Source organism: Symphodus melops (assembly GCF_947650265.1).
Source record: "Symphodus melops genome assembly, chromosome: 15".
In the NCBI taxonomy this organism is placed as follows: Eukaryota; Metazoa; Chordata; class Actinopteri; order Labriformes; family Labridae; genus Symphodus; species Symphodus melops.
Window position 1 is genome coordinate 8,306,221 of NC_136705.1, and position 24,202 is coordinate 8,330,422.

Here is a 24,202-nt window from a genome sequence, read left to right on the forward strand (position 1 = left end):
CTGTGTTACTGCATTGGCATCAGTATCGGCTTGTGAAACGGTTTTCCTCTACAGGAAATTGTCAAGACTCCCTAGGGTGTCTCTCTGGTTTAGTGACCTAATATTGTTGTTGAGCTTTGAGAAAATAAAGCACACAGTAAGAGGCTTATCTGATAAATTTCCTTCTACTTTGGGTCCCATGATCCAATACTGCAATAAGATTAAAACCCTCCCACCGGCTGCACTAGATTAATTTTACACAAATACAAATCTAACTTTTTACCCCCTGTTCAGCACTTTCTGAAGGATCAGACAGCATATATATGCTTTAGTTGATGTATCTTGTCCACTGTTATAGTTTTCCCTTGTATTCTATTATGGATGTTTTATATGTGCATTTTACTTTTTTGTTTGATTTTCCAATGCAGTGGGCTAATGGGCCTGGAGGATTAAACATCCTGTTTGGGCGTTGGGAGATAACAAGGAACTTATTATTACATATATTATTATATGTAATAATGTTGTGGTTTAAATGAATGCCTGGTTTGTTTGATAGTATATATTACGCATGCACACACAAACACACATGCAGAATAACAAATGCTAAATAGAGCAGTTTATCTCCCAATCTGCACATTAACTGAATAAGGAAGAAGAGAAAGATGCAAATAGATGAATTCCATGTTAAAGGTGGATGAAGATGAAGAGTGTGTCTGCTTCAGTGAGGAGTTTGTCCATCAAACCAGAAGAAGAGTGTGCATCCTCCCCAGCATGAGGCTCCACACTCTTCGTAATCTGGTGACCATGAAGGCCATGACATCACAACATTTTCATGCTCATTAAACAATTCAGCGAGTCCTATCGTGCCTTGAATGAAAGTGTATGTACCACAATGTTTTTTATCCCCCTCTGTGCTGACAAAAGCAGTGACATTAAGCTTTCTTGTTAACACAATATCCCAAGAACTCCAGGAGGGACTTTTAGTATATTTGGTTTATTTTGATGTTTCTGTACCGATTAAAAATAACAGTAAGAGGACAATATGTCCACTTTACCTGTTTGTCGTGTTGTTGTTAGAAGGATGTTCATGTTCTGCAGACACAGAAAAACAATGTTATGTGGTATTACTGTATGTCCACCCCTGCCTACATGTTCCTTTGGCCAGTTTTTATTTTTGGCACAATAGATTATTTCAAATATAGAGTAAATGTATATTTAGATCTGTACATCCCTTAACTGCCCCATGGCTGTAATTCTAGAGTTCTGCTTTAATTTGTCACATCTGTTATTATGTTAGTATAATAATATATAGTTATCATGTTAATATTCACACTGGAATTATTTGATGAATGTTTTTATCATGCAAAAAAATCTTCTCAATGTATATTTACTGAGCCATATTGAGATGGATGGATCTATATCCATTTACAGATTTGTTGTTGAGAATATACCGAATGATTCACTGTAAAAATGAACCCTCGTCTATTTAAATAAATCAACACAAACATTTACATGTAATTTACATGTGATAATCACATATGATAATGTGCACTTTTATTAATAGAAATGGTGTAGATGCAGCGATGCTCGTATGCATTTGTGATAGTAATTTTTTTTTAAAAAGCATACAAGCTACTTTGCAAGGCAGCAGAAGCTGTAATTATCATTGCTTACTGTTTATGTTGTCCAGTTTATGTCTGGGTTTATTTTGTGTGTTTGGGGGCCAGTGAATTATGTGTGGGATGTTTTTAAATGAAGGGAAAGAAAAAAAGGCCATCCATTATTCTTCTGCAGTTCATCAAATCTAATGAAAGCTAACAGGCCAGATAACATTTTACTGCTTTAGGGGGGAAGTGATTCAACATCCTGCATGTAACCTACCTCTTAGTGTCTGTTAATATTCTCATGCTGAGATCTGCACAGAATGAGATGGTGCTTGGACCCCACGAGACCCTGCAGATGGGACAGCTTGTGCCATTCGTGGGCCGACTCATCCAGACGGTAAAATGTCACAAAAATGTCAGGGGAAACCCAGTTGGCTTCATAACAGATACTCTTCAGTGATACACCATTGAAGAGGACCAAGGAAAAGGCCAAACTCCCCTCCACTCTAATGCTGCCACAGACTGCATATCGGCTTTGTCGCCATTAGTCAGACACAGAATCAATATTTTATTTTCCTGTTTTTCAATACTTTAACGAGAAGAGTTATGTATTTATTGGACATTTATGGGAAAAATTAAGCGGTGGCCCCCAAATATTTAGTTAGCGGTGACCAAGCCTGCTCTTTGCAGTCAGTCTGTTGCTTTAAAGGGGCGTTAAATAATCTATGACCTTTATAGGACTACCAGGAATTCAACCAGTTTGGCAAAACGTCCCTCCTCCCCCAAGTCTTTGGCTCAGAACCAACCTCTATCCGCCCCCCCCCCCCCCCCCCCCCAAGTGATGGCAGCCTGTAACTGACATAAAGTATAAAAGCTGGATTTTCAAAAAGAGGGCAAATGAGCTCTCCAATTAGAGCAAAAAAACAGCTCAAGTGTCTTGTTGAAGAAGTAAAACATCAGTATGCAAAATACTGGACTAATAACGTCCCTAGTACAGCTTTATTTTATTAAGCTGTTAACAAGAGATGTGTCCCAAATCCATTCTACATGCTAATTCTAAACAGTTTAAGCCTTTATGTTTCTACTGTTTAAAAAGTTTGTATGACAAAATGACAAGCTTCACAACTAAATGAAAACAGAAAGTGATTACTATGTACTGTATTATCATAATTATGTGCAATGCTTGACCCCCACATAACAATAAACCTATATATAAGTGTTAACAGAACTGGATGTATTTTATGTGGCATATAGTTGTGACAGAACTCATTAATTGTTTCTTCAGGAGAGAATTATGTAGAGTGCAGATGGCTAACCGTTGACATTAGATCAATATACTATAATTTAACTATAATTTCATTTAAAGGTGTGTCATAGAATGAATTAATCCAACCTTGATTTCTATTTCGAGAGGTCATTAAGGGCATGTCTTTATGATCATGATGTTAAGAGTACAGTTAAGTTAAATAGATGAAAAGACTAAAACAGGCAACCCAAAAAACGAAATAAACAATAGCAAATAGGACAAGAAGCATGCAGAGAAAGAAAACTACAGTTAAAATCAGTTACATTTATGAGCAGAGTGTTGACTTTAAAGTGTCAGATAGATTTAAATGGCAGTGATTGTAATTTAAAAATGAAGACAGCAAGTCCCATGATCCAGTGCAACATTTACATTTACAACATTTTCAGGCTTAACCTTTTACTGGTGTACTGAAACATCAAATTAGCTTGTTTAAGATCGTCCATTATGTTTCACAGGTGTGATTCTAATCACGTTCACCATTTTATCATTTAAAAATGGCATTACCGAAATTACAAGACCACCTTTTGAGCTGAATCATTGTGATCCCACTAATATTTGTTTAAAACACTGATGCAACAGGAGAAGATTAATTACGTCATTAGGATGCTTTGAATATTCTTATGAAATGATTAACCCTTTATTCATTGTAGATCAAAGGGGTCACTGGACTGAGCAAAAAAAAGGTCTCAAGCGTTTCCGTTTATAATCAATCTGCAGTTTGCATTTCCAAAAAGCATGTATTAAATTGCCTTTAGACGCAACAACGATTGAGAGCAACACAACATGTAACTTAGCTTTACGCTGTTAGGCTATACATAGGCGCTGCAAACATCCAGTTTGTGTCATTTTTACTTAGTCATAATGCACAGACATTTGACTTGACATTTGACTTTGAATTTGTGCATAATGTGAAGTACAGTCCAGTTAGCTTCAGAGTGTTGCATTTTTCATGTTGGTGACTCACCTTCGTGCCACTCCTCTGTATAGTTAGTCTTACACATACCATGCACTGTGTTCAAGGATTGTGTTGTTGGGCAGTGGACCAGAAGCATCCAACTGAGTGAATAAAACACATGCTCACAGATTTCACCGAGTTCCAAACGTTAGTGCTTCTAGCATTTGGAGTTGTTCCTCCGCTTTAAGTCCAAAGTTCAGTTTTAATCTACGGAGCCCCTCAAAGGGCTTTTGTTTTTTTAAATAGTGATACATGCTCACGTGAAAATTATTGTGAGACATGTGATAGTTGTTTAGTCCATTAAATTTATTACTTTATAACTTGTTTATACTACATCCAAAATAAGCAGTGTTATGTTTTTGTTTTTTGTTTTTTTTGCCATTGTTAAACGTTTTTGAAAAGCAGCTCAGTCTATGTATGGAGATAACTTAAAGTTATTATCTCATGGCCACACATTACTGTCTCACCAGAGAAGCTCTGTAGAAACAGAAACAGAATCACACAATCCTTAACTGAATTTAAACTATGGTGATTTTGTGCCCTTTGAATGTTTTTTTTTTGTATTGCATTTAGCTGTACAAGGTATTTTCTGTGCAAATCCAAAGGCTGGACTCATTGTTTTGTGTCGTATACTACAATGTAGTTCTGATTGTGAACTTCAGCCATTTAAACAGCAATCAAAGCTTGATAGGATATGAAACCTTTGTGTTCAGTGAGTCTGCAGCATCAGGAGCTCGTCCCAGTGGAGTGTGATGATTAGCATGTGAGCCGACTGGATTTTCCCTCATTATCTAACAAGCTAATTACAAGCTAATTATTTCAAGGGAGCGAGGTTAGCTCATCAACGTTGCTAAGTTGTTAGATAGATAGAGGCAATATAGCAGAGAGTGTGATCATTATAACTGATCAGTGTATATGTTTGTGTAGTAAAAGACGTCAAAATCAAGATGTACCCCAAGAAAAACGTGTATGCCTTCAATAACAAAATACAGAACTGAAATAAACAGAAGTGTCTCCGAAAATGACAAAACATAATTAAATTATTATTTTTTGACTTTTGTGGAATAAGAAACACAAGCACTAACTTAAAAAGTGTATTTTACACACAAAAAAGATAAGATTGGGTAGAACAAATGGTACACATATACAAGACCTAATAGTGTTTATTAATTGTACAAAACATTTTACCGATTGGACATAATAATAAAAAAAAAAATGAATATGACAACTCCTTAAGGATTTCACTTCTTCCTCCCACAGACGAGCAGCTTGACAAGCATGTCAGACTTGTCTCTAATAGTGAAAAAATGATCAACAATTGCATCTTTAAGGTTTATAGTTCTGTAGTTGCTGATAGAAGCCGGGGTTGGGGCGAATTGATGGCCTTGCCAGCTTCACCTGACTGTACGCATCATCAAACTGCAGTCCCTCCCTCAACATCATATAGGCAATCACAATGGAGGATGAGCGTGATACGCCTGCGTTACAGTGAACCAGCACCACGCCGTCCTGTGAGAAACAAAGTGAGATAGAAAAAATTGAGGGTGAGACACAAAAGATTTAAAACGTGTTTCTCTAAGAAGTCAGTTGAAAGCAGTTTGTGAAAATTCATTTAATTGCCTATATAAAGGACTTGTTTATTTTATCGTCAGGAGTCAAAGACTTTTTTCAATGGGTATAGGAACATTTTAACCTTGAGTTTATCACAACCATTTAAAAACAACATTCTGGGTGTCACTTGGTTTTCAACGTACAGGAAGATATGAAAAATTGTCATGGACCAGAAACCAAACATTCGAGACAAATTAAAATACTCTAACGTGGGTGCAAATTACAAGTCACTGTAATTGGTGATTAAATGCAGTACGTGAGAATAATAGACTTACAGTCATATTCAACTACTGGTAAGTTAAGTCAATATTGAATGCATTTATAGAATTAGCAGCAAATACACAAGTTACGCCATTTACGACGCATGTTAAAGGTTGAGATCAAATCAACAACGTTCAATTGTAATGTAAAGCGGATGTGGCACAAGTTTCACATGCTGATATATCAAAAATATCAATATGGCCAGCTATGACTATTGTTTTTATTCCAAATTTAATGACTTTTACTGCTGTAAAACTTGGCATGACAAACCAGAAAGTTATCAGTTCAAACATAACATATTCTGTGAAATATTAACACGTTTACACAATATTATATGATTTACAATCTAAGTTGTAATGCACGATCTAATAAACAGGTAACATCGGACAGATCAAAAAGTTTACCTCCTCAAAATAATTCATCGGCCCTTTTTAAAAAAAACAACTTTGTAATATCTGACTTTCTAACATCTCTGAGAGCGGCATTAGGCTGTGCATGTAGAACAAATTGAGAAGGAATAAATCTGTGCCTGTGGTTTATGTGTGTGTGTGCCGAAATTTGCGACATGATTAATATTAATGTTGATGTAATTATTTTACTGCCTAGAGTGCCTGGCTGGAAATGAATTTTGGAATGAGTTTAAATTCCAGCCACATCTTTAGACAATGCGTGCAGGCCCACGGCTCAGTTGTGAAGCTCAGCATATTGACACATTTGTCTCTTTTATTCAATGTGGAGCCTCCCATTACTGAATAAAGTCTTTTTTTTCTGGCTGAAATGGAGCAGAAAAGAAACTGCAAGCACAATCTTTATTTTACATGTCAATCAATTTGCACCAAAGGACAAGAGATTGAAATGAGCTTTGACTACACAAGCGTACAGCCGCCGTAATTGACATGTTTTCACTGATATCTGTGATTTCATTTCCAACTATAAACCAATCAGTTTGTTCCTCTGGGTTAAAAACAATCACATGAAGCAGACAAAAAACATACAGCAAGGCTTTACCATAACATCATTCTTCAATATGTTTCTCTCAATCTAAACCCTTTGTGTGCGCATTCATTTTATCTACACTGGTGTCTGCAGTTAATGTAGCTACACACTAGAGCTTGTTTTTCTTTCGTTTAGGAAAAAAAAAACGTTTGGAGGCTGAAAATTGCCAGAGCAAGATAATCCATCACAGCAAACATTGTGACTTAATTTAGTTTTGTCAGAGTTTCTTGTTTTATTTCATTGCGCTTGAGCTGAGTGTTTTCATATCAGTGCTCGCATCGACTTGTGTTCCGTTTATGGTAAATCTCTGACACGCACGCACACACAGGAAAATATTTAAGACTTGGCAACAAAATAATCCTTTGAAAAGTATTGCACACAGCCCATGAAGTCACAGAGAAGAAAATGTAAGCAGAGAACATTTTGACCCCAGCATGCGCCTCTAATAGGTATTCTGACCACCCACCTCGCCTTTGTGCTGACTTAAAGATAGCTGACTGTGGCTGATGTGTGTAAATGCATCGCAGTGTGTTATAGCTGAGCCTCTGTGTGCACACTGACATGTTAAATTAGCAAGCAGATATAAAAGACAGCATTTTAAAGGCTGCACGAGCCCCCTGGGGAGAAGTGGATACAGAAATATTTTTAATAGATTTGATGCATTTCTTATCTGGAAAAACCCAGGAAGGGTGGTTTGTATCCTGTATGCATGTGTATAGCACACAATGTATTCAGTCATCTGCTCAGAGATGGACTATTAATGTGTTTTATGCCATTGGTACATTAAGCATTGTTGCCAAATTACTTAGAAATAAAATACTTAAGATTCTTTCCATATCATCCTACTGTAACATTAAAATGATGACACCTTTCACAGATAACATTTCTGTACTTATATTTTATTATAAAATTCTAACAAGAACAGATGATTTAGGAACTCTGCTTCACCATTTTTTTTTAAGAGTTCTTGGTATAAAATGAAATAAGTATAGAAAACCCCAGCATAACTCAACCAAACTCTTTAAATCCTCTCAGTATTGTATGATGCACTAGGTTGGCCATCACTCACTCGAAGAAGACAACAGCACTGGATCCAGTTTCTATTTAAATGTATACACTTAACTTTCCACCTTGTCTACAACAATATTTTTTACCCTTCAGTTCTGATTATATTGATTGTAATGTTTTTCATTTGTTATTGTTTGGTTTTTAGTGAGTTGCACTTTGTGTATTTTTACCATATTGTTTGGTTTTGTCTTGTTGTCTTGCCTTTGAATTTATTTTTTATTAATTTCTTCGGTTCTTTTGAATTCTTCTGCATTTTTCATCATTTTTTTTGTCATGTTTTAAATTGACCAATAGAACCCCCTTGAAAACGAGATGGTACACCTCAAGGGGCTTATCCTATACAAATAAATACAAATCCCGCAGTCACTAACACTGTAAGGATATAATGGCCAGGCCTTAAAGTATATACATGAGTTATTTATGAAAAATGTATGTACTTTATTCTCGTCTTTAACCCGACTATAACATAGGAAGCTATCATTTGCGGCGGGTTAACCTAGCTAAGCATGATTGGGAAAAGCTAGCATGGCCTGCTCTAAAACTACCTGCAAGCACCTCTGAAATCCCTGTATACTTAGGAAAAGAAATCATACATTTACATGAAATGACTGTAGCTATTTTTCCCACAGGACCATTGAAGACTGCTGTTGGCAGTTTACATTGACTATATAGAATCAATGGAAAAGCTTTTGAATGATCATAATGGCTGTTTCCATCTGTTTGGTTTTTAGCAGATAGATCGTTATTGGGATGTAAGTGTGGGTCTCTTTGGAGTCTGACTCATTCTGAGAGCCTGTTTTATGTGGCCACAATCGGAACTGCAGTATTGTGTCACTTTGGAATTGGTTCAGCAACCCTTTGCTTCACCCTCATCACATTTCCAACACTAACTCAACACCAAAAAGTGTTTCTTTCAAAATGGGATTTTTGGATATTTCACATTTGTAATTGCAACTTTCATTGGTTTCCATACTTCCTCCAGCAATGTGTACAAGTGTTTGTTTTGTCAGTGCATATACCTGTTCTCGTGCTTGATCAATAAAGGAGCTGCATTCCCCAAGATATGCCATGATGTTAGTGTCTGGTAGGTCCAGGATCTCGAGGGTCTTATAAACAAACTGATCTGGAAACAGGTTATTAACTCCGTAGGCCACATTCAGCACATGAGACACCTGACAGGGCAAGAGAGAGACATGAAACTCCTTGAGCCAACGACCCCTAAGCATTGACTTGTTTAAAAGGATGTTTTGCTTCGGTAAGAGAGATATTCTGCCAGCCTTATTGATGGCCATGACACCACCTGAATGTGAGTGAGTGAGAGGGCACAGAGATGGAGCAGGTGGGAGTTAAAAAGGAGGGGGAAGACAGATGAAGAGGAAAGAGAAAGAGAAAGAGAGGAGACAACAAGAGAAGACAGATGGTTCCAATTCATTTTGTAGTATCTGTCCTGTCTAACTATAATTTAGCTTTCATTGTCCTGATGTTTTCTGCTTCTGGGCTGCTTTTATTATCTACCATCCTTTTCGAACAGATAAAGGATAAGTCTGCGGAGGTTCCATTTTTTTTTCTTCTTAGCCTCAAAAAGGATTTTGTATGGATTAAACGCCTGATAATATATCTTGTTCCTTTTGTCAATGCCAAAGTTACTCTAAGCCCACTTCTGATTGTATTACCATTTCTGTAGACCACTTCTCAAAGGTAAATAAATAGTACATGGACTTCAGCTTGTATAGCACTTTCCTGGTTTTCAGACTACTCAAAGCCACACCTACACATTCACACCTGTGATACACTGATGGCAGAGGAAGGCAAAGTAAACTTCCCTTTAATCACATAAACTCGCCAATACATTTATTAGCAGCAACAACATATCGAGCTTTCAAAGGGGCTCTTGACTGTTAGCTAGCTAGCAGTGGCAAAGACTGTTTATTAACGAATTGGCATTGTTTAGTTAATTTTTCTGCGTTCTTTATTTCTTCTGCAGCTGAAATGAGCTGAGTTGGTAGAGTCGTCATCTCTCAACGGGAAGGTCGAGGGTTCGATACCCAGCTCCTGTCACTCGACCCTGAATTGCTTCCCCTGCTGCGGCAGGGGCGTGTAAATATGTATGAACAGGATTAGTTACTTGTGATGATCAACATACACAGCAACCAGCCACCAGTGTGTGAATGGGTAGGTGTGACACTCAGTGTAAAAGCACTTTGAGTAGTCAGAAGACTAGAAAAGCGCTGTACAAGCTCAAGTCCATTTACCATTTGAATCAAAAGTAATTATTGAACACTGACAGTGACAAATAAAATCGATTTTTTCTTTGAACCTCTTTGCAGTCTTTTCTTTAGTACCTGCTGGTTTGATGCTGCCATTGGGCTCCTTTGTTGTCCAGAAACTATTAAAACCAAATCAGTGAGTCACACTGTCGAACCGGGTGACATATTCCTTCATTACCATGAGCACACAAACAATCTTGCTGCCGAGAAATACTCACTATAGAACCCAAAACTGATGAATCTGCAGCAAAAAAAAAAAAGCATTATTAAAGTGTCGTTTGAGAAACATCTTCTAATTCTGAAGTGCCAGGATTTTTGAAAGAGTATCAGGGGGGTTTGTTTTTTTGTTTTTTTCTATTTAATATTTAATTTTGTATTTATACAGTGAAGAGCAGGTGGACTTTGAGCTGAGACTTATAGGCAGGGAGTCAGAAAGTCATGGGAAATGTACAAATATTGTTGCTTTTTTGTCTTGTGTTTGACAATACAAACAAAGACAAAGACAAAACACATGCACATTTATATGCCGCGGTTGTAATTAGGGTGTGTAAAATCCTGTTTATAGCTTGTTCATCATGTATATGGTCTTTAAGAGCCAGGATTCTTTGATAAATCTGAAACATAAAACATTTATAAAGACTCTGAACATCTGGTTTATCCATGGATCTAGAACGTGCTTTGAGAAACATGTTGACCTGGATTTTAGCCGAGATACTGTCAGAGATCTCAGCCATTATGTTCCTGCTCATCCTCTGCCATGTTTAACAGGTGCATTCTCCAATCGAGTTATGTAGCAATTAAGTCAGTGACAAAAAATATCATGATTGATGATGTTATTTTAGATCCAGCTGCTGGAATAAAATTGAATGAAGCATAAATGATACAATTTGACTCTGACAATTCTTGTGTGTGTATCTTTTTCGGCATTCTGAAACTAAAGCCAGAGAGGGATGTTGCAAATATCAAGCAGTCAGGGAGCAAACTGGTTTTAATGCTAAAATGTTGAGGTGAGTCAGTTCAGATATGACAGATTGGCTTGATAAAGAGAAGTCAGACAAACCTCCTCCATCACAGGAACCTGGGTAATGTTAAAATCACTAAAACATCAAGGTACACCAGAGGGCTCCTCTCACGCTTCAACTAAAAATTTGGACAAAAAAGGATTCTACAGGGTGGGTAATGTTCATGTAATCATTTTTTTCTACCTGCCTGCAATAAAGATTTGATCTCCTGGCAAGAAACACCTTCAACACAATAGTTTTTTTATTTTTTATCTGCATGCTAGTAAGTTTTTTGTTAAATGTTGTGACAGAAAGAACAGATTCTTTTATAAATTGTCCTCTGAGCCCTCTGTTAAGCCTCCTGAGCTTTAATAGCTGTCTGGGAAACCCTGCGTGGTTTGGTTATTAGGCGGTCAGGGCTTCATCGCAGTAACAGGAAGTGAAGGCACTTGTAATCTCTCCAATTCATCATCCTGAGACTGCACAGGCAGCAATATGCTCGTGCCTGGGAGCAGCCTCTGCAGAGAGCAGTAGTCACATTTCTCTGATGTGGAGGCGCAGCAGCTCTGAGACTTAGTGCAATCATTTACTCCCTCTACTGAGCTAAACTGTCACTGCACGAGTCATGAAGCTCCTCTGGCTATTGGCTGGTTGTCGCAGAGCCGCAGGAATGCGCACCTGCATGGCCACCTCTAATCTCATGCCACTACACATGTGATCATATCAAGACAAGGGCATGCCCGCTGTATTGATCGCCCTGTACTGACCTTAAGTTTCTGCAGGGTGTCAATGTCTTGGGCTGCGTCCTGAGAGGCTGGAAAAGAAGAAACACACCCATGAACACAATGCTTTCCATAAAAACGGACCTTTCTTCCTTCTTTACACACATATTTATCATCACCTTTCTAATGATAAATACAAAATGTAGCTCTTCATTCATCTGTGCAGTGTTAAGAATGTTTTGATGGTGATGCATGCTGTTGGTAAATTGTTTTCCTAATTAGCTGACAAGAGTAAAAAGTGAAGTAACTGAAACTTGAAAATTAATTTTCCACAACCTAAATAATTGATGTTGATAGATCATTCATGAAGCAAAAATACTTCATTTTAAGTTTAGAATCTGAAGGTCATGGGCTGTTGACTGAACAAACTAAGAAGTAAACTAAGTAGTTCAGAAAATGTTTCAAAATTAATTTTCTGACATTTTTACTGACAATCAATCACATGATTAATTCAAGATTAATAAATAACATGCACCAGGGTTGTCATAATACTAGAATTTTAAATGTTGACATGATAGTTCTTGTAAAAAAAAAGAAGAAACAATATATTTACACCTGTTTTGTTACCATGCTGCCAAAATAAGTCGTATGGCAGCCACAGCATTAGCATGGATTAAATCAGAGTATGCTCTCTCAGATAGATGGTAAATGAACAATAGAGCTAACTATTAACTTAAAACTAATATTCCTTATTCTTATACTAAATATTCCTTACACATGAACAATCAAGCGGCGGAGCAAGAAACATAAACATAAATACAAATTTTCACAAAGAAAAAGGTCAATTCAGCGGTGGAAAGCATATCAGCACTTAAATCACTTAGTAGGAAAACATTCAGACAGAGAAACACTTTCTGAACAGCTGCAGCACCATCAGTCAGCAGAAAGCAGTAGTAAAACCGCCTAAAGATACAGCAAAACAGAAAGATGACAGTAACACCAGAGCAAGTTTAAATGCAGCTGAAATTCAGTCATTTACCTTTATTTATTTATTTAGAGTACAATTAAAAAAAAGATAAAAACTAAAAACAAAACAACAAAGACAATACATAGAACATAAGACCAGAATAATAAGCAACAAAGCATACAACTAGAATTAGTAACATCTACACTCTGTATATAAACATTGTAATTATAAATAACAGTATTACCTACAGCTGCAGACAAGGAAGTTTTTTATTTTTATGATTAGACTGAGAGACGGATTTTCATGACAAGACTTCATAATAGAAAAAAGTGCAATGACTGACGCAGCAGTGGATGCGTGTCAAAGACTACTGAAGAGAATAATGTGCCTCAATGTCACTGAAGGACACGTTTAAACCGGAGTCACGTTTACTTTTTTCAAATGCAGTGAAAGTCTGAACAGAAGCTGGATCATTTTAGTAAAGGGACATACGACATACGGAAACACAATATGCTGAAAGGGATTCCACCAGATTTCTTGAGTGGCCACTCTGCAGCAGCTCACGGCCTTCAAAGTAGCAATATTTGCACTCTTTGCAGCAGCCAAAGCCACTTTCACATAATGCCAAATTCATGGTGTTCAGAAAGTAAATCTAAATCCAAAGGCTAGAGAGTCTTTGGAAATAATCCAGCTCCAGCCCATATGCCTCATCAGTGTAAAAGGAAAAGATTTAAACTGACACATCTGTGAAAGGATGCGGGAATGCCAGGATTTCTAGAGCGCTTTTAAATACAAGTGTGACATGGGACCAATTCAATCTGCTAAGCTACAGAGGACACATCTCAGTCATATTTATAATGTGTGCGGCAAATGTTCTTAAAAATGCAGTTAAATTCTATATTTAGACATAAAACTGAACAGCATTTTTGTTCATGTTTCCCTGACAACTATTCTCTGCAGTGATTTCTCTTGAATGTAACAGCCATTTCCATTGTAGCTCGATATCGGCTGATCATTTGGGTTTTCATATAAAAGATGAAATACTCTTTTGGTCCTTTCAGGCACACAACCCATCAGTTTTGTTTAACTTCTTCAAAAATGTACTTTTTCGAGATGAAAGAGCTTCATCTGCTGCAGAGGATGGCTTCAAATGTATAATTAATCTGTTAGTTATTTGCCCTCTTTAAATGTCATCTGTCAAATATGCCAAATATATCAAAGTTAAAGGTAAAAGAATTGTATGAGAGCTTTGGCAATATGTTTATTTGTTTGCTAAGCATTTCATCAGGAAGATAAGAGCGCGCTTAGGTGTGTACAGTTAATATGAAGCGATTAGCCATCAGCAGGTTAGCTTAGCACAGCACAAAGACTGAAAACAGCAAGCTTGGCCACTAAATCGTCCAGCAGAACAAGGTAAAATCGTGTTATTTGAACTTATTAATGCTGTGTTCAGGGTTATACCAGAGATTAAAGATCAGAATTGAGTGTAGTGTCTGAAAAAGTAACCAGTTGTTTGTGGACTGTTGCTAAGAGGCCTTGGTTTTTTGACGTTTGCCGTCCTGTCCAGAGGTGTGTGTGATTGTAACACAGCATGGAGCTGTAAAGAAGGGAGGGTTAAATGCACGACAACTTTTCAGCTAAAGTTAGCGCTAGCTTGGTTGGTAAAGAGCTTCCCTCAGTCAGGTCAGCTGTTCTATCTATGCACTTAACGCAACGTGTATTTACCAAAGAAAAAATCACAAGGTAGCCAAGAACGCCCTCCAACCAACTCTGCTTTTGTTGTGTATGTCAAACTTATTTAATGAACAGCTTTCTACCATGAGGAAGACATGAAAGTGTCTAAATCCATGAGGAAAATGTAATCAGTCATGAAGCAAGGACAGACCCAGGTCCTTTTCTGTTTGACTTCTTTACAGTTGGACTTGTGAAGTCGTCGCTGCTGGCTGGTAAATTGAAAGCATGTTAAAAAGCCCTGTCTCTCCAGATATGGAGGCCACATAGTCGATGATATACTTTACAGGTGTTGTTATGTAGATTGTATGAACATTAGGTCAGCAGCAGTGTACTTTGATATTATTTTTCCACTTATAATGTGCCAAGCTTAAATGCCTGTTTCCAGTCTGTAACTGAAAGCCAATCTCAACTTGCCGTAAACGCGTGCGTTTATCAAAGATTGTCAGGTTATTACAAATATTGTAAATTGCAAGTTGAAAAAAAAACGAAGCTTGAAGAAAAAAATGGGTGACAACTGTGACAAGAACATCAGAGGCAACAAGATCAAGGCTAAAATAAAAGATAGCCTGAAATTGGCTGACAAAAAAGAAACAAACACAAAGAAATCATCTCCGTCATCACTATCACACAATCCCCGGGAACAAAGAGGTATTTCATTATTGGAGACAAGGTGGTTTTCAGCAGACCTGTCTGGTCTGTAACTGATCCTGTGAGGTGTCATAACAGAGACATGAACAGTTTATTGCTTTTAGCAGCGAATCAGAGTATAGAAAAAAGAGTCACCTCTGTTGACTCTGACAGATGTAATATTTTATTGATCCCTGCTGAGAAATCCTCACTTTGATTCTCTCCTGCAGCTCAGGTCAAAGCACTGTGCACGCTGCAGAAGTGAAGAGCACCCCAGAGCTGAGAGAGACTTCAATGACAGGCAGAAGGACACTTCAGATACACGCTGACATGAGAGGGTGTCAACCTGTGTCCTCTGCCTGAAGGGTGCTTCACCTTGCTCTCTGAGACTAATTCAGACTTAATGACATTGATTTATTCCTTAATATGGATTTTATTCATTAGGAACAAAAAGCTTCTGTCTTTCTGGACCTGCATACTAAGGTGACATTATCAAATAATTACTGTTAGACAATTAAAACCTTGTAAGCTCCTGTGAGGTTTTCACACTGTACTACCATAAACACATCATAACATCTGTCTATAACATCTGTCTAGGTAAACTCTAACTGTTGAAGATAATTTAATTGAAACACTTTTTTTCATGACAACATTATTACTATAAAGCTGAAAGTACTAGAAGCAGATGTTGTAGAGGTCGGAGTAGCAGAAGCAACAGAATAAGAAGTAAAAAGATAAAAGTAGCCAAGACAAAAAAAACCCCAACTGATTTATAATCAGAATATCTACATTCTGTCATTGGATCACCTGAAGTTTAGTATATTTTTATCATTTATATTTTAGTTGGATTCTTGTGTGTTACTTGTGCTAATTGAATTTTAGAAGTTATAGAAGATATCTGTAAAAAGATAAAACAATGAAATGATTTCCTCTGCTGACTGAGATCTTTTGGGGTGAGTCAACAGATTCTAGTTTTGTTCTCTACTTCAATAATTCTGAAGTGTCCGACAGTACTATAACACCTCATGGTATATGTGTATGTCCACTACTTTGAAGTCTGAACTGCTCCAACAGTTAAACATCTGCTCAAAGATTGTGGGCCACCGTCTGCAGAGACTATGAATCAGCCTACGATAAAAAGCAAGTTAACGATGGCTAACAGCATCGCCTCTGATCCTGACCACGCTCTATACACAGCTATGAACTACAGGAGCTACAGGGTCCCATGTTTTAATATGGTCAGACTGAAACACTCTTCTGTTCACCAAAGCAAGTTTAAGGCCTCTGAATAATTGTTTGTGGTTTAAATGTTGTATCAAATGTTTGTATCTTGTCTTTATTTTTATGTTGCAAATGCCGGAGCAGCTGAGGTGCAAGACGAATTTCAGACCATGGCTGAAAATAAAGTTCTATGAACCAACCAATCAATCAATCAGTCAGTCAACCAGAAGTGATAGCCTCTGAAGGAGTAAGTGTGGATGAAGTAACAGGTCAACAAATATATTCAGGAAGTAGCAGGCAACAGCTGTAAGAACCATGAGTACAAATAAAAATGATACAAACAATGTTTAACTTTAATAAAGTACAATATTTTACCCAGGAGTAGAAAGGGTCTAATGATGCCAACTTGAAGGTCCAGACTTTTGTCTTCCACAAATCCACATCCACTTCCCTCCTCCAGGACTTCAACCTGCTGGTCCCCCTCTCCTCCATCACTCCTCCTCTCCAGCAGCTTCCTGCCTGTCACTGTGGTAACATGTGTACTCTGTTTCTTCAGTCGATTCCTTGAGAAGCCCTGGATCTCCTGAGCCAATGAATGCATTATGCCAGAGTTCTAAGGAATGAGCTGAAACAAGTACAGAAGTATTTGGTTTAACAGAGCGGATCATCGATTACAAGTGGTAGAACTCATATATGAGAATAAATGACCAGCAATAGATCTCTATCTAACATAGCAAATAAACTAACTTTTCTCAATGAATCAGTCACTTGTAAATACAGTGGATGATCTCATTTAAGTCTAAAAGCAACAGATTACTGTGGCGTATTTTACACAGTTTTTGTGCATTTACTCTCAATTTGCACACAACACACAACATTATGACTGAGAAAATACAATGAGATGTATTCTAGCTATAGAAAGTGTTTGGTTTTGGACAAAATCAAAGGGCTCATTAGATTTCCTTGCTTCGTTCACCCACCTGACTATTCTTTTATTCTGCACAAATCCCGAACACAGTTAGATCGTTGCTATTTCAAGCATTATTATCAAATGGTTTGCTCGAGTATTCAGGATACTAGACTACGAACTAGTGAGAAACACCGTTACTGTAGCAGCCATCGAGGCTATTATTTACAGTCTATGGGCTCCACACAGAACTGACAGCTGAGTCGGAAGCTGCGTCAACAATGTGATGCGTTCAAGTATCCCTAGTAAAATAGTTAATCATTAGGTTTTCCTACAAACTCTGCACAGGGTGTGGCTAATTATGATACATAAACTCGTCTGACTCGCTGCCTGTCAAAATGAAAAGCTATGCGGTAAAATTAAATAAAGCAATTGTGTCAGTATTAAAATATAACTGCTAAAATAACTGGAAACCCAAAACCAGGGACTGCTGATGAAAATTAGCCTGCATGGCTAAATCAGATATATTTACGCCCGATAAATTAAAGTATGTTGTCCCATTTTAAATAAATTAATCTAAATTTAAAAGCAATTTAACTTAAAACACTAGGCAAGTGAAACATCCGCTTCAGCTTCTTTGATTTTATTATCTGCTGCACCTGGACACTATACAAGAACATGCATAGTATTTCTGGATCTGGACTGTTAAATGGACAAATACGCAGTTTGGAAACAATCCAGCATTTTTCACAGGGGTATTTTTGATAACTTTTGGAGTTGGAAATCTTCAAAAAAAAAAAAAATGCACATACTGCAATAGCATTTTAAAAAGGGGAAACAGTAGTGCAACTATTATATAGTGTTCACAATTACCTTTAACACTACAGTACTATAATGATACGTATATCTCCAGTTGCTTGTTTGTATGGTGTTTGGCATCAGGTCTAAGAGGTGTATTTAATGTGTGTGTGTGTGTGTGTGTGTGTGTGTGTGTGTGTGTGTGTTAGTTAGTTATAAGGATAGGCGTCATTAGACACCCGATATCTATCCGATTTATTTAAACTGAGATATAGAGTCGTGATCAATTAGGACACTACTGCCACACATCTTTCCCTTTAACTGGGGGACGTGAACGCAGCGGGAGCTAGTCTGGTTGTAGAAATCAGGACAACTCCTCATCATCCCTGTGACCGAAAGAGAAAAAAGGCAGGGAGACGGTGGGGTGGAGTACAGGAAGCTGCTGTCTCCGAAAATCTGAACATGGGCGAAATCTATTAACGCATAAAATCACAGCTATTTGTTCCGGAAGAGAGGCCGCGGGGATTTGATATATATTATTTTTTTCTGGATTTATTTGGAGATCCAAACGAAGAGCGAGAAGATGTCTCGGGGAGTGATCCAGCCCAGCCAGCAGAAACTGGCAGAAAAACTCACCATCCTCAACGACAGAGGCATCGGAATGTTGACCCGTGTTTACAATATCAAAAAGGTTCGCATACACACGTAGTTATATCACGATGAACAGATAATATCTGCAACCTAAACGAATGCAAATGTTTATGTGAGAGACAGTATGAATGCTTGATTAGCTAGCACTGACTGTAACCCAAACGTCAATTTTAGCGACATTTATATACACCTGATGTTTTATAGACGAGACCGCGATTAGTATTTTTTGTTATTAGAACGAACAAAACGCTTGAAAGCACTTACTTTGACCTAAATGTTACCCATCACTGGAAGCAGGCTTTGGGCATGGCTAGCTACAAGCTGTCGTGTTAGCTTGCGGTAAAATGGCTCGGTTATTTACGGCGTAATTTGATTTTCGCTGGGATTAGATACCTTTATTATGAGCAGTGTGGTTACATATATAACACAGAAGCTATAACTAAAACCAAGATGTTCACATGAAGTCACTACCATGATATTACCTGCCTAAAGGCCTGCAGAAGTGTTAAAGGCTAGCTAATGTCGGCTGGTAATGGCGGCGGCTGCTTACTAAGCTAACCACTGCTAAGCTAACGTTAGCAACCGGGCGTCGTCTCTGCTCCATCAAATGTCAAAAACACGAAGCACATCAAAACACCACACCATTTATACTAACGCATAATAAAGCAAGTTGTATTAACGTTATTCACTGGCTTTATTACACATTCGTGGAAAGCTACACTCATTTTGGGCTTGCTAAACGTGACACAGTGAAGCGAAAGTTACAATACTACTACTAATAATAATTAAAGGTTCATTTTTGTTTGTTACTTTATTGTATTGACGATAATACATTCACAAATCACCACATAGCAATGCAATGACGACTAAATCATGGTCTTAATACTATTTTAAAATCACAATTTAACATTTTAATAAGCATGTTATCTGACGTTGTAAAGGTATACAGAAAACTGGGATGTACAAGTCCCAGTTTAACCATACAGATGTTTTCTTACGTTATGTGAAATACATAATAGAATATATAATAGATAGTGTACTTATTTTGACACAGATATGAAGCACCTGGTGTTACACAGATTGTGATTCATAGTTGTTGTTTTTTTTTTGCAGAAATTATTTAAGACAGCTGACACAAAATCAACTATTTTATGATGCAACTGATTCTTAACTGTGTTGTTCAAGTGTTATATCAATGGTTTGTGTGTGGGAGGAAAAGAGTAGTGGGACTGTTCATGTTGGGCCAGCTGTTGTGTCAGTGTATGAGGAATTAGAGAGAGAGAGAGGACAGTGATGTATGTTTTGACCTAACCCCAGCACAGACATGTCATTTAGACCACAGGGAACTGTTTTAAAAGGTGAAACATGGGCACAAGATGTCCCCTTTAAGTTTTAGGGAGTACAAAAGGAAACTATCTAAAAGCCTATTCTGTTTCCATGTATCAGCATTAGTGCAAGCCTTCTCTCCTCTGTACAGTAGTTAATTAGTATTATGATTATGTTTGTGCCTTATCTATCAGAAAAATATAATATGCATTTGTTCTTTATTAACATCAGATAATAATAATGTATAGAAATATGTAGAAGGATATTTGTGAGCATGTCAGTGTTCATTTCCTCTGTAGAAGTGATGATACAGTATAAGCAGTCTGGCAAAATCAAAGTGATTTTACTGCTGATATTTCTTCTGAGTACGCCCTTCCTTCCTTCCTTTTCTTTCTTTCTTTCTTACCTCCTTCCTTCATTTCTTTTTCTTTCTTTCTTTCTGTCTGTCTGTCGGTTCCATCATCTTCATATCTATACTCATCTGCCTCACCATAAGGCCTCTGAACCCATCAACCCTCAAATGCTATTCTAATGGTGTTTTTTCTTTTTCGTTATTTTTTTTTTAATTGTGGGATATTTTAAAACTTTCCAGAAGCTATGAGACATGATTCCCAAAGTTAGAAATAAAAGGACAGGAACAGTAATGTGTAATACAATAACTGGGTTCATTCTGGACTGATTTTTGCTTAATAGCAATTTGGAGACCAATTTGATTTTTCCCTCCTGAAACTCCCTGAGAAAGCTCCTCATTATCACCAGTGGAGTAACGTTATTCTGTTTCTTAATGAAAAGGCAGGTGACAGACTTGGGTCTCTTGTTTCTACCTTTGGGAGACAGTAATTCATGCTCGCAAATGGTAATATTATCATCTAAGATCACAGTGGTGTTCTTCTCCATTTTCAGCATATTCACTCATTACGCCCCATTAGCTGCAGAAATCCTTAATATCGTTTTGTTTTTTGATTCCCTAACCGTCACCTTCACTAATCTTTGCTGAGTGGCATTGAAGTTTTTCTTTGCTGAGCTTATCTTTTAGCCAGTGGCTTCTCTAACATCATAATTTTGTCTTGCACGAACTTACAGGGTATCTCTCTTTCTGAACCTTGTTTTCACCCAGGTAACACATTTAGTCTCCTCAGCTATAGTGAGCATCGAGTTACAGATATGTTTTTTTTAAAATAAACATGTACAGCCTGACTAAGGTTATCTCCTGTAGCAGGATGGATGCAGCAACAAGAACACCGGGACATTTTAATGCAGTTTGGTGTTATAGATTATCAACAGGAGGAAAGCGTGAAAAATGCATTTTAACGAAACCATGTTAGTGACAAAATGTAACTTTGAAACTAGAATGTTCTGTTTTCTGCAAAAGTAAATATTTAAAGAATGTGTTGAATATGTTCATAAATGGCAGGAGGGGGGGGTGGGGTAGTTAATAGCAGACATACGTTAACATTCATAAACATGATTTAGGACATGTGCGATAAAGTCAGTAGAACTCAACCATGGGCAGTGAAGAGGAAAACAGTCTATTTTCACATATAAGGGAGGCCTCAGAAGGGACTGTGGGAGCATTTTTTGGACATATGCAGCTTATGAGAAAGCATCACAGTTGAGGTTGTTACTAAAATACCACTCCTCTTTTCTGTTGATGTGCATTGTATACAAACCAACTAGCTAAAGTGTGTAAGGCTAGGTTTAATCACAGTCTATATGGCTGTATATAAACAGCATTAATAAAACATGGTTTTCAGTAGCACTGGTAAACTGCTTACACAGATAAATGGCCAAATTGCAGTATTTTGTGCTTGTAAACAACCATAGTCATTGCAACCTAACCGATATACGATCAGGTCTCATTGATGAGACACGATCTTGCTGAACCGCTTCAGGGTAGAAGAATGATTGTTTTAAGACCCGTTAAATTTGTTTCTGTTTTTTTCTCAGTCATTCTGACTCCTGAGATGACTTCTTTCAGATTTGCACCCATTGCTTTATTGAGAGTAGATTCTGATTTTCTTGGACACTTGTTGGGGAGGATGTCACCCTTTTTCATACCTTTTTTTATTTTTATTTTTTCCCCTGACCGGTTCAGCCACTACTACTCCCCTGTTTTTAACTAAACGTGTTGTTCTTTTTTAATATGCATTTTTACTATATAAATAGTTTCAAGACGAAACGTGTTCTTACACTTCTACCTACTGTAGTTGATTTTATCTACAATATCTGCTTCATTGTTGTGGCCCAGAATACTCCTGTAGATCGCTTCTAGGCTCACCTCTGCGGTGACTCAGAGGACTCTGTTTGCTGCTTTCAAAAATGAACAATGGCCTAGAATGGGAATAAAAATTACACATTGACTTTTAATGAAGGACATCTTTTGGTGCATTTTTAAAGCTTTTTTCATGATCAATGTTATATCAAGGATTTTGACAAATACCTGCAGACTTTGACCTTTTTTCTTGCAATCTCCAAATATCATGGTTAGATGGAAGCAGAGTCATAAATGTGTGCTGACATGTTTGCTCAGAGATTCCCTTTTCTCTTTGGTATTCAGTCAAGCAGCGTGACTACCCATAAATGCAAACAGATTTCTCATGTGTCTCACACTACAGTTAATCTGAAATTCTTGGAAAAACCATTTGAATTGTATTCAATTTTTGATTTTTTTTAAAAGTTCAATTTGTTGCAGAAATCAAATAAAGTTGTGTTTTGTGAAAAATGATTTCCATTTGGAGAAACAAGAGGCACATTCAGAGATGGTGCATTTTCAAAAAACAAAACAAAAAAGAGTTAGACAAATGTAATAAAGACGCGCTGCGAACACTCTGCAAACTCATTAGCGATACAAAGTCAAAAAGAAAAAGGCTACAAACTCAGTCATCACAGTGGAAGTTCTTCCGCTGTTGGATCTTCATAGGTGTTTGGTGCTGCTTTTGCCCAAGCTATGCACTCTCTTCTTGCGACCTTTAACACTCTCTGATGTGATGACTGGGTATGTACCATTTTTGTCTTCTGTGTTTTTTTGACTTTGCCGTTAATGTATCCGTTTGAAATTTTCCTGCAGAGCGTTTTCGTTGTTGTCTTTTCTTTGGACTCTTGCATGTCGTTTTGGATTTCCATGGTTCATGACTTACCGCCCATTTCTTCAAATGGAAATCACTTGGGCATTCCACAGCATTTGCCCTTGTTGGCTACTACACTCATTAGCCCACATATAAACTCATATACAGATCTGAACTCTTTCTAGTTCTGTATAGTAGGATATCTGGCTTACCTCAATGGAAATCAAATGTTACACTCAAGCTGTAATGCAGCCACCCATCACTAGAGAGGGGTAAAGTGATAGACTGGCTGTATCTTCTCTTAATGGTCCTGCTCTCCTTACTCTACTACCTGGATGTAAACAAACGCAGCAGATGGATAGCATCTGGTAGAAGCAGCACAGTTTGGTAGTATTGTTGTCTTCATATACCGAGGCTGTGTCTGGTTAAACCGACCTGTTGACGGGAACAATGCGTAACCACATTCAACACAAGCATGTGGATACAAACCTGCAGGGAGGAGCAAAGACTGGCGGTGCTATCACTGCCATACCGTTAGCCACGCTCGGCGAACCAAATTACTGGTAGTTCCTGCAGACAATGTGAAAGAAATCGTGCCCCAGTGTTTTCACCTTTTAGTTTGTTTGTCTGAATTTCAATTTATGTCAAGAACATCCCAAGTGTGAAGTCACCACTCACATCAGAGCAGGCACGGGAAACACATTGTATGAAGAGGAAATGTACGCAAGCAATACATAAAAATGTGGAGCCTTGGACGCATGGGCCTTTTACACCATTTGACCAAGATGAAACGTCAGCTATCCTCAGATATATTGATATTAATTTGGTAGCAATTACATGGTTTGCTTGCACAGTAGTTGTTAAACAAGATAAGAGAAACAGAAACGGTGGTAATATGTTGTTGAGAAAATTACTAGTGCAATATGAAGTTACATCAAATTCACGTTAGGACTGTGTGACCGAGGAACTCTAATTTCCTAACTTGCGTCAGTCATTAATCTTTGCACGTCATACTACCATTGCAATGTAGAAGTGAACCCCCCCCATCCCCGTGCGTCGGTGAACAGGAAACACTGTACTGTCCGTAACCAGGCAACAGCAATGGAGCAGAGAAGTGGAGACAGTGATGCAGCCAA

The 24,202-nt window shown here is 37.6% G+C and overlaps 2 protein-coding genes across 6 annotated transcripts in view; one reads left to right on the forward strand and one right to left on the reverse strand.

Moving 5' to 3' along the window:
• Positions 1-4,989: 4,989 nt before the first annotated feature.
• LOC306836094 (dual specificity protein phosphatase 19-like) lies at positions 4,990-20,382 on the reverse strand. Of its 2 annotated transcripts, none has more exons than XM_079363022.1 (5): positions 19,158-20,382; positions 16,695-16,944; positions 11,816-11,862; positions 8,800-8,952; positions 4,990-5,353 (listed from the first exon to the last, which is right to left on the reverse strand). In XM_079363022.1, exons 2-5 carry the CDS (start codon positions 16,918-16,920, stop codon positions 5,171-5,173), a joined length of 609 nt encoding a protein of 202 aa, XP_079219148.1. In that variant the 5' UTR covers positions 16,921-16,944; positions 19,158-20,382; the 3' UTR covers positions 4,990-5,170. The 2 variants fall into 2 exon arrangements, with proteins under 2 accessions (XP_079219148.1, XP_079219147.1); XM_079363021.1 differs by lacking the exon at positions 19,158-20,382 and adding an exon at positions 17,300-17,752.
• Positions 18,349-24,202, forward strand: part of nckap1 (NCK-associated protein 1) — a 30,730-nt gene continuing 24,876 nt past the window's right edge. For 2 of the 4 annotated variants that reach the window (XM_079362988.1, XM_079362989.1), the window contains exon 1: positions 18,351-18,715. In XM_079362988.1, the coding sequence (XP_079219114.1) occupies positions 18,608-18,715 (108 nt within the window). In that variant the 5' untranslated portion in view covers positions 18,351-18,607. Of the gene's footprint in view, positions 18,716-24,202 lie in introns of all 4 variants that reach the window. The other 2 variants (XM_079362987.1, XM_079362990.1) reach the window with 2 other exon arrangements.

Bases quoted from the DNA above. Each gene is read 5' to 3' on its own strand.
- LOC306836094 (XM_079363022.1), bottom strand. From the start codon at position 16,920: ATGCATTCATTGGCTCAGGAGATCCAGGGCTTCTCAAGGAATCGACTG. The intron at 11,863-16,694 runs GTAAAATATTGT...CTTCTTTTCCAG, and splicing joins TAGACCCTTTCTACTCCTGG to CCTCTCAGGACGCAGCCCAA. The intron at 8,953-11,815 runs GTCAGTACAGGG...TTGCCCTGTCAG, and splicing joins ACACCCTGCAGAAACTTAAG to GTGTCTCATGTGCTGAATGT.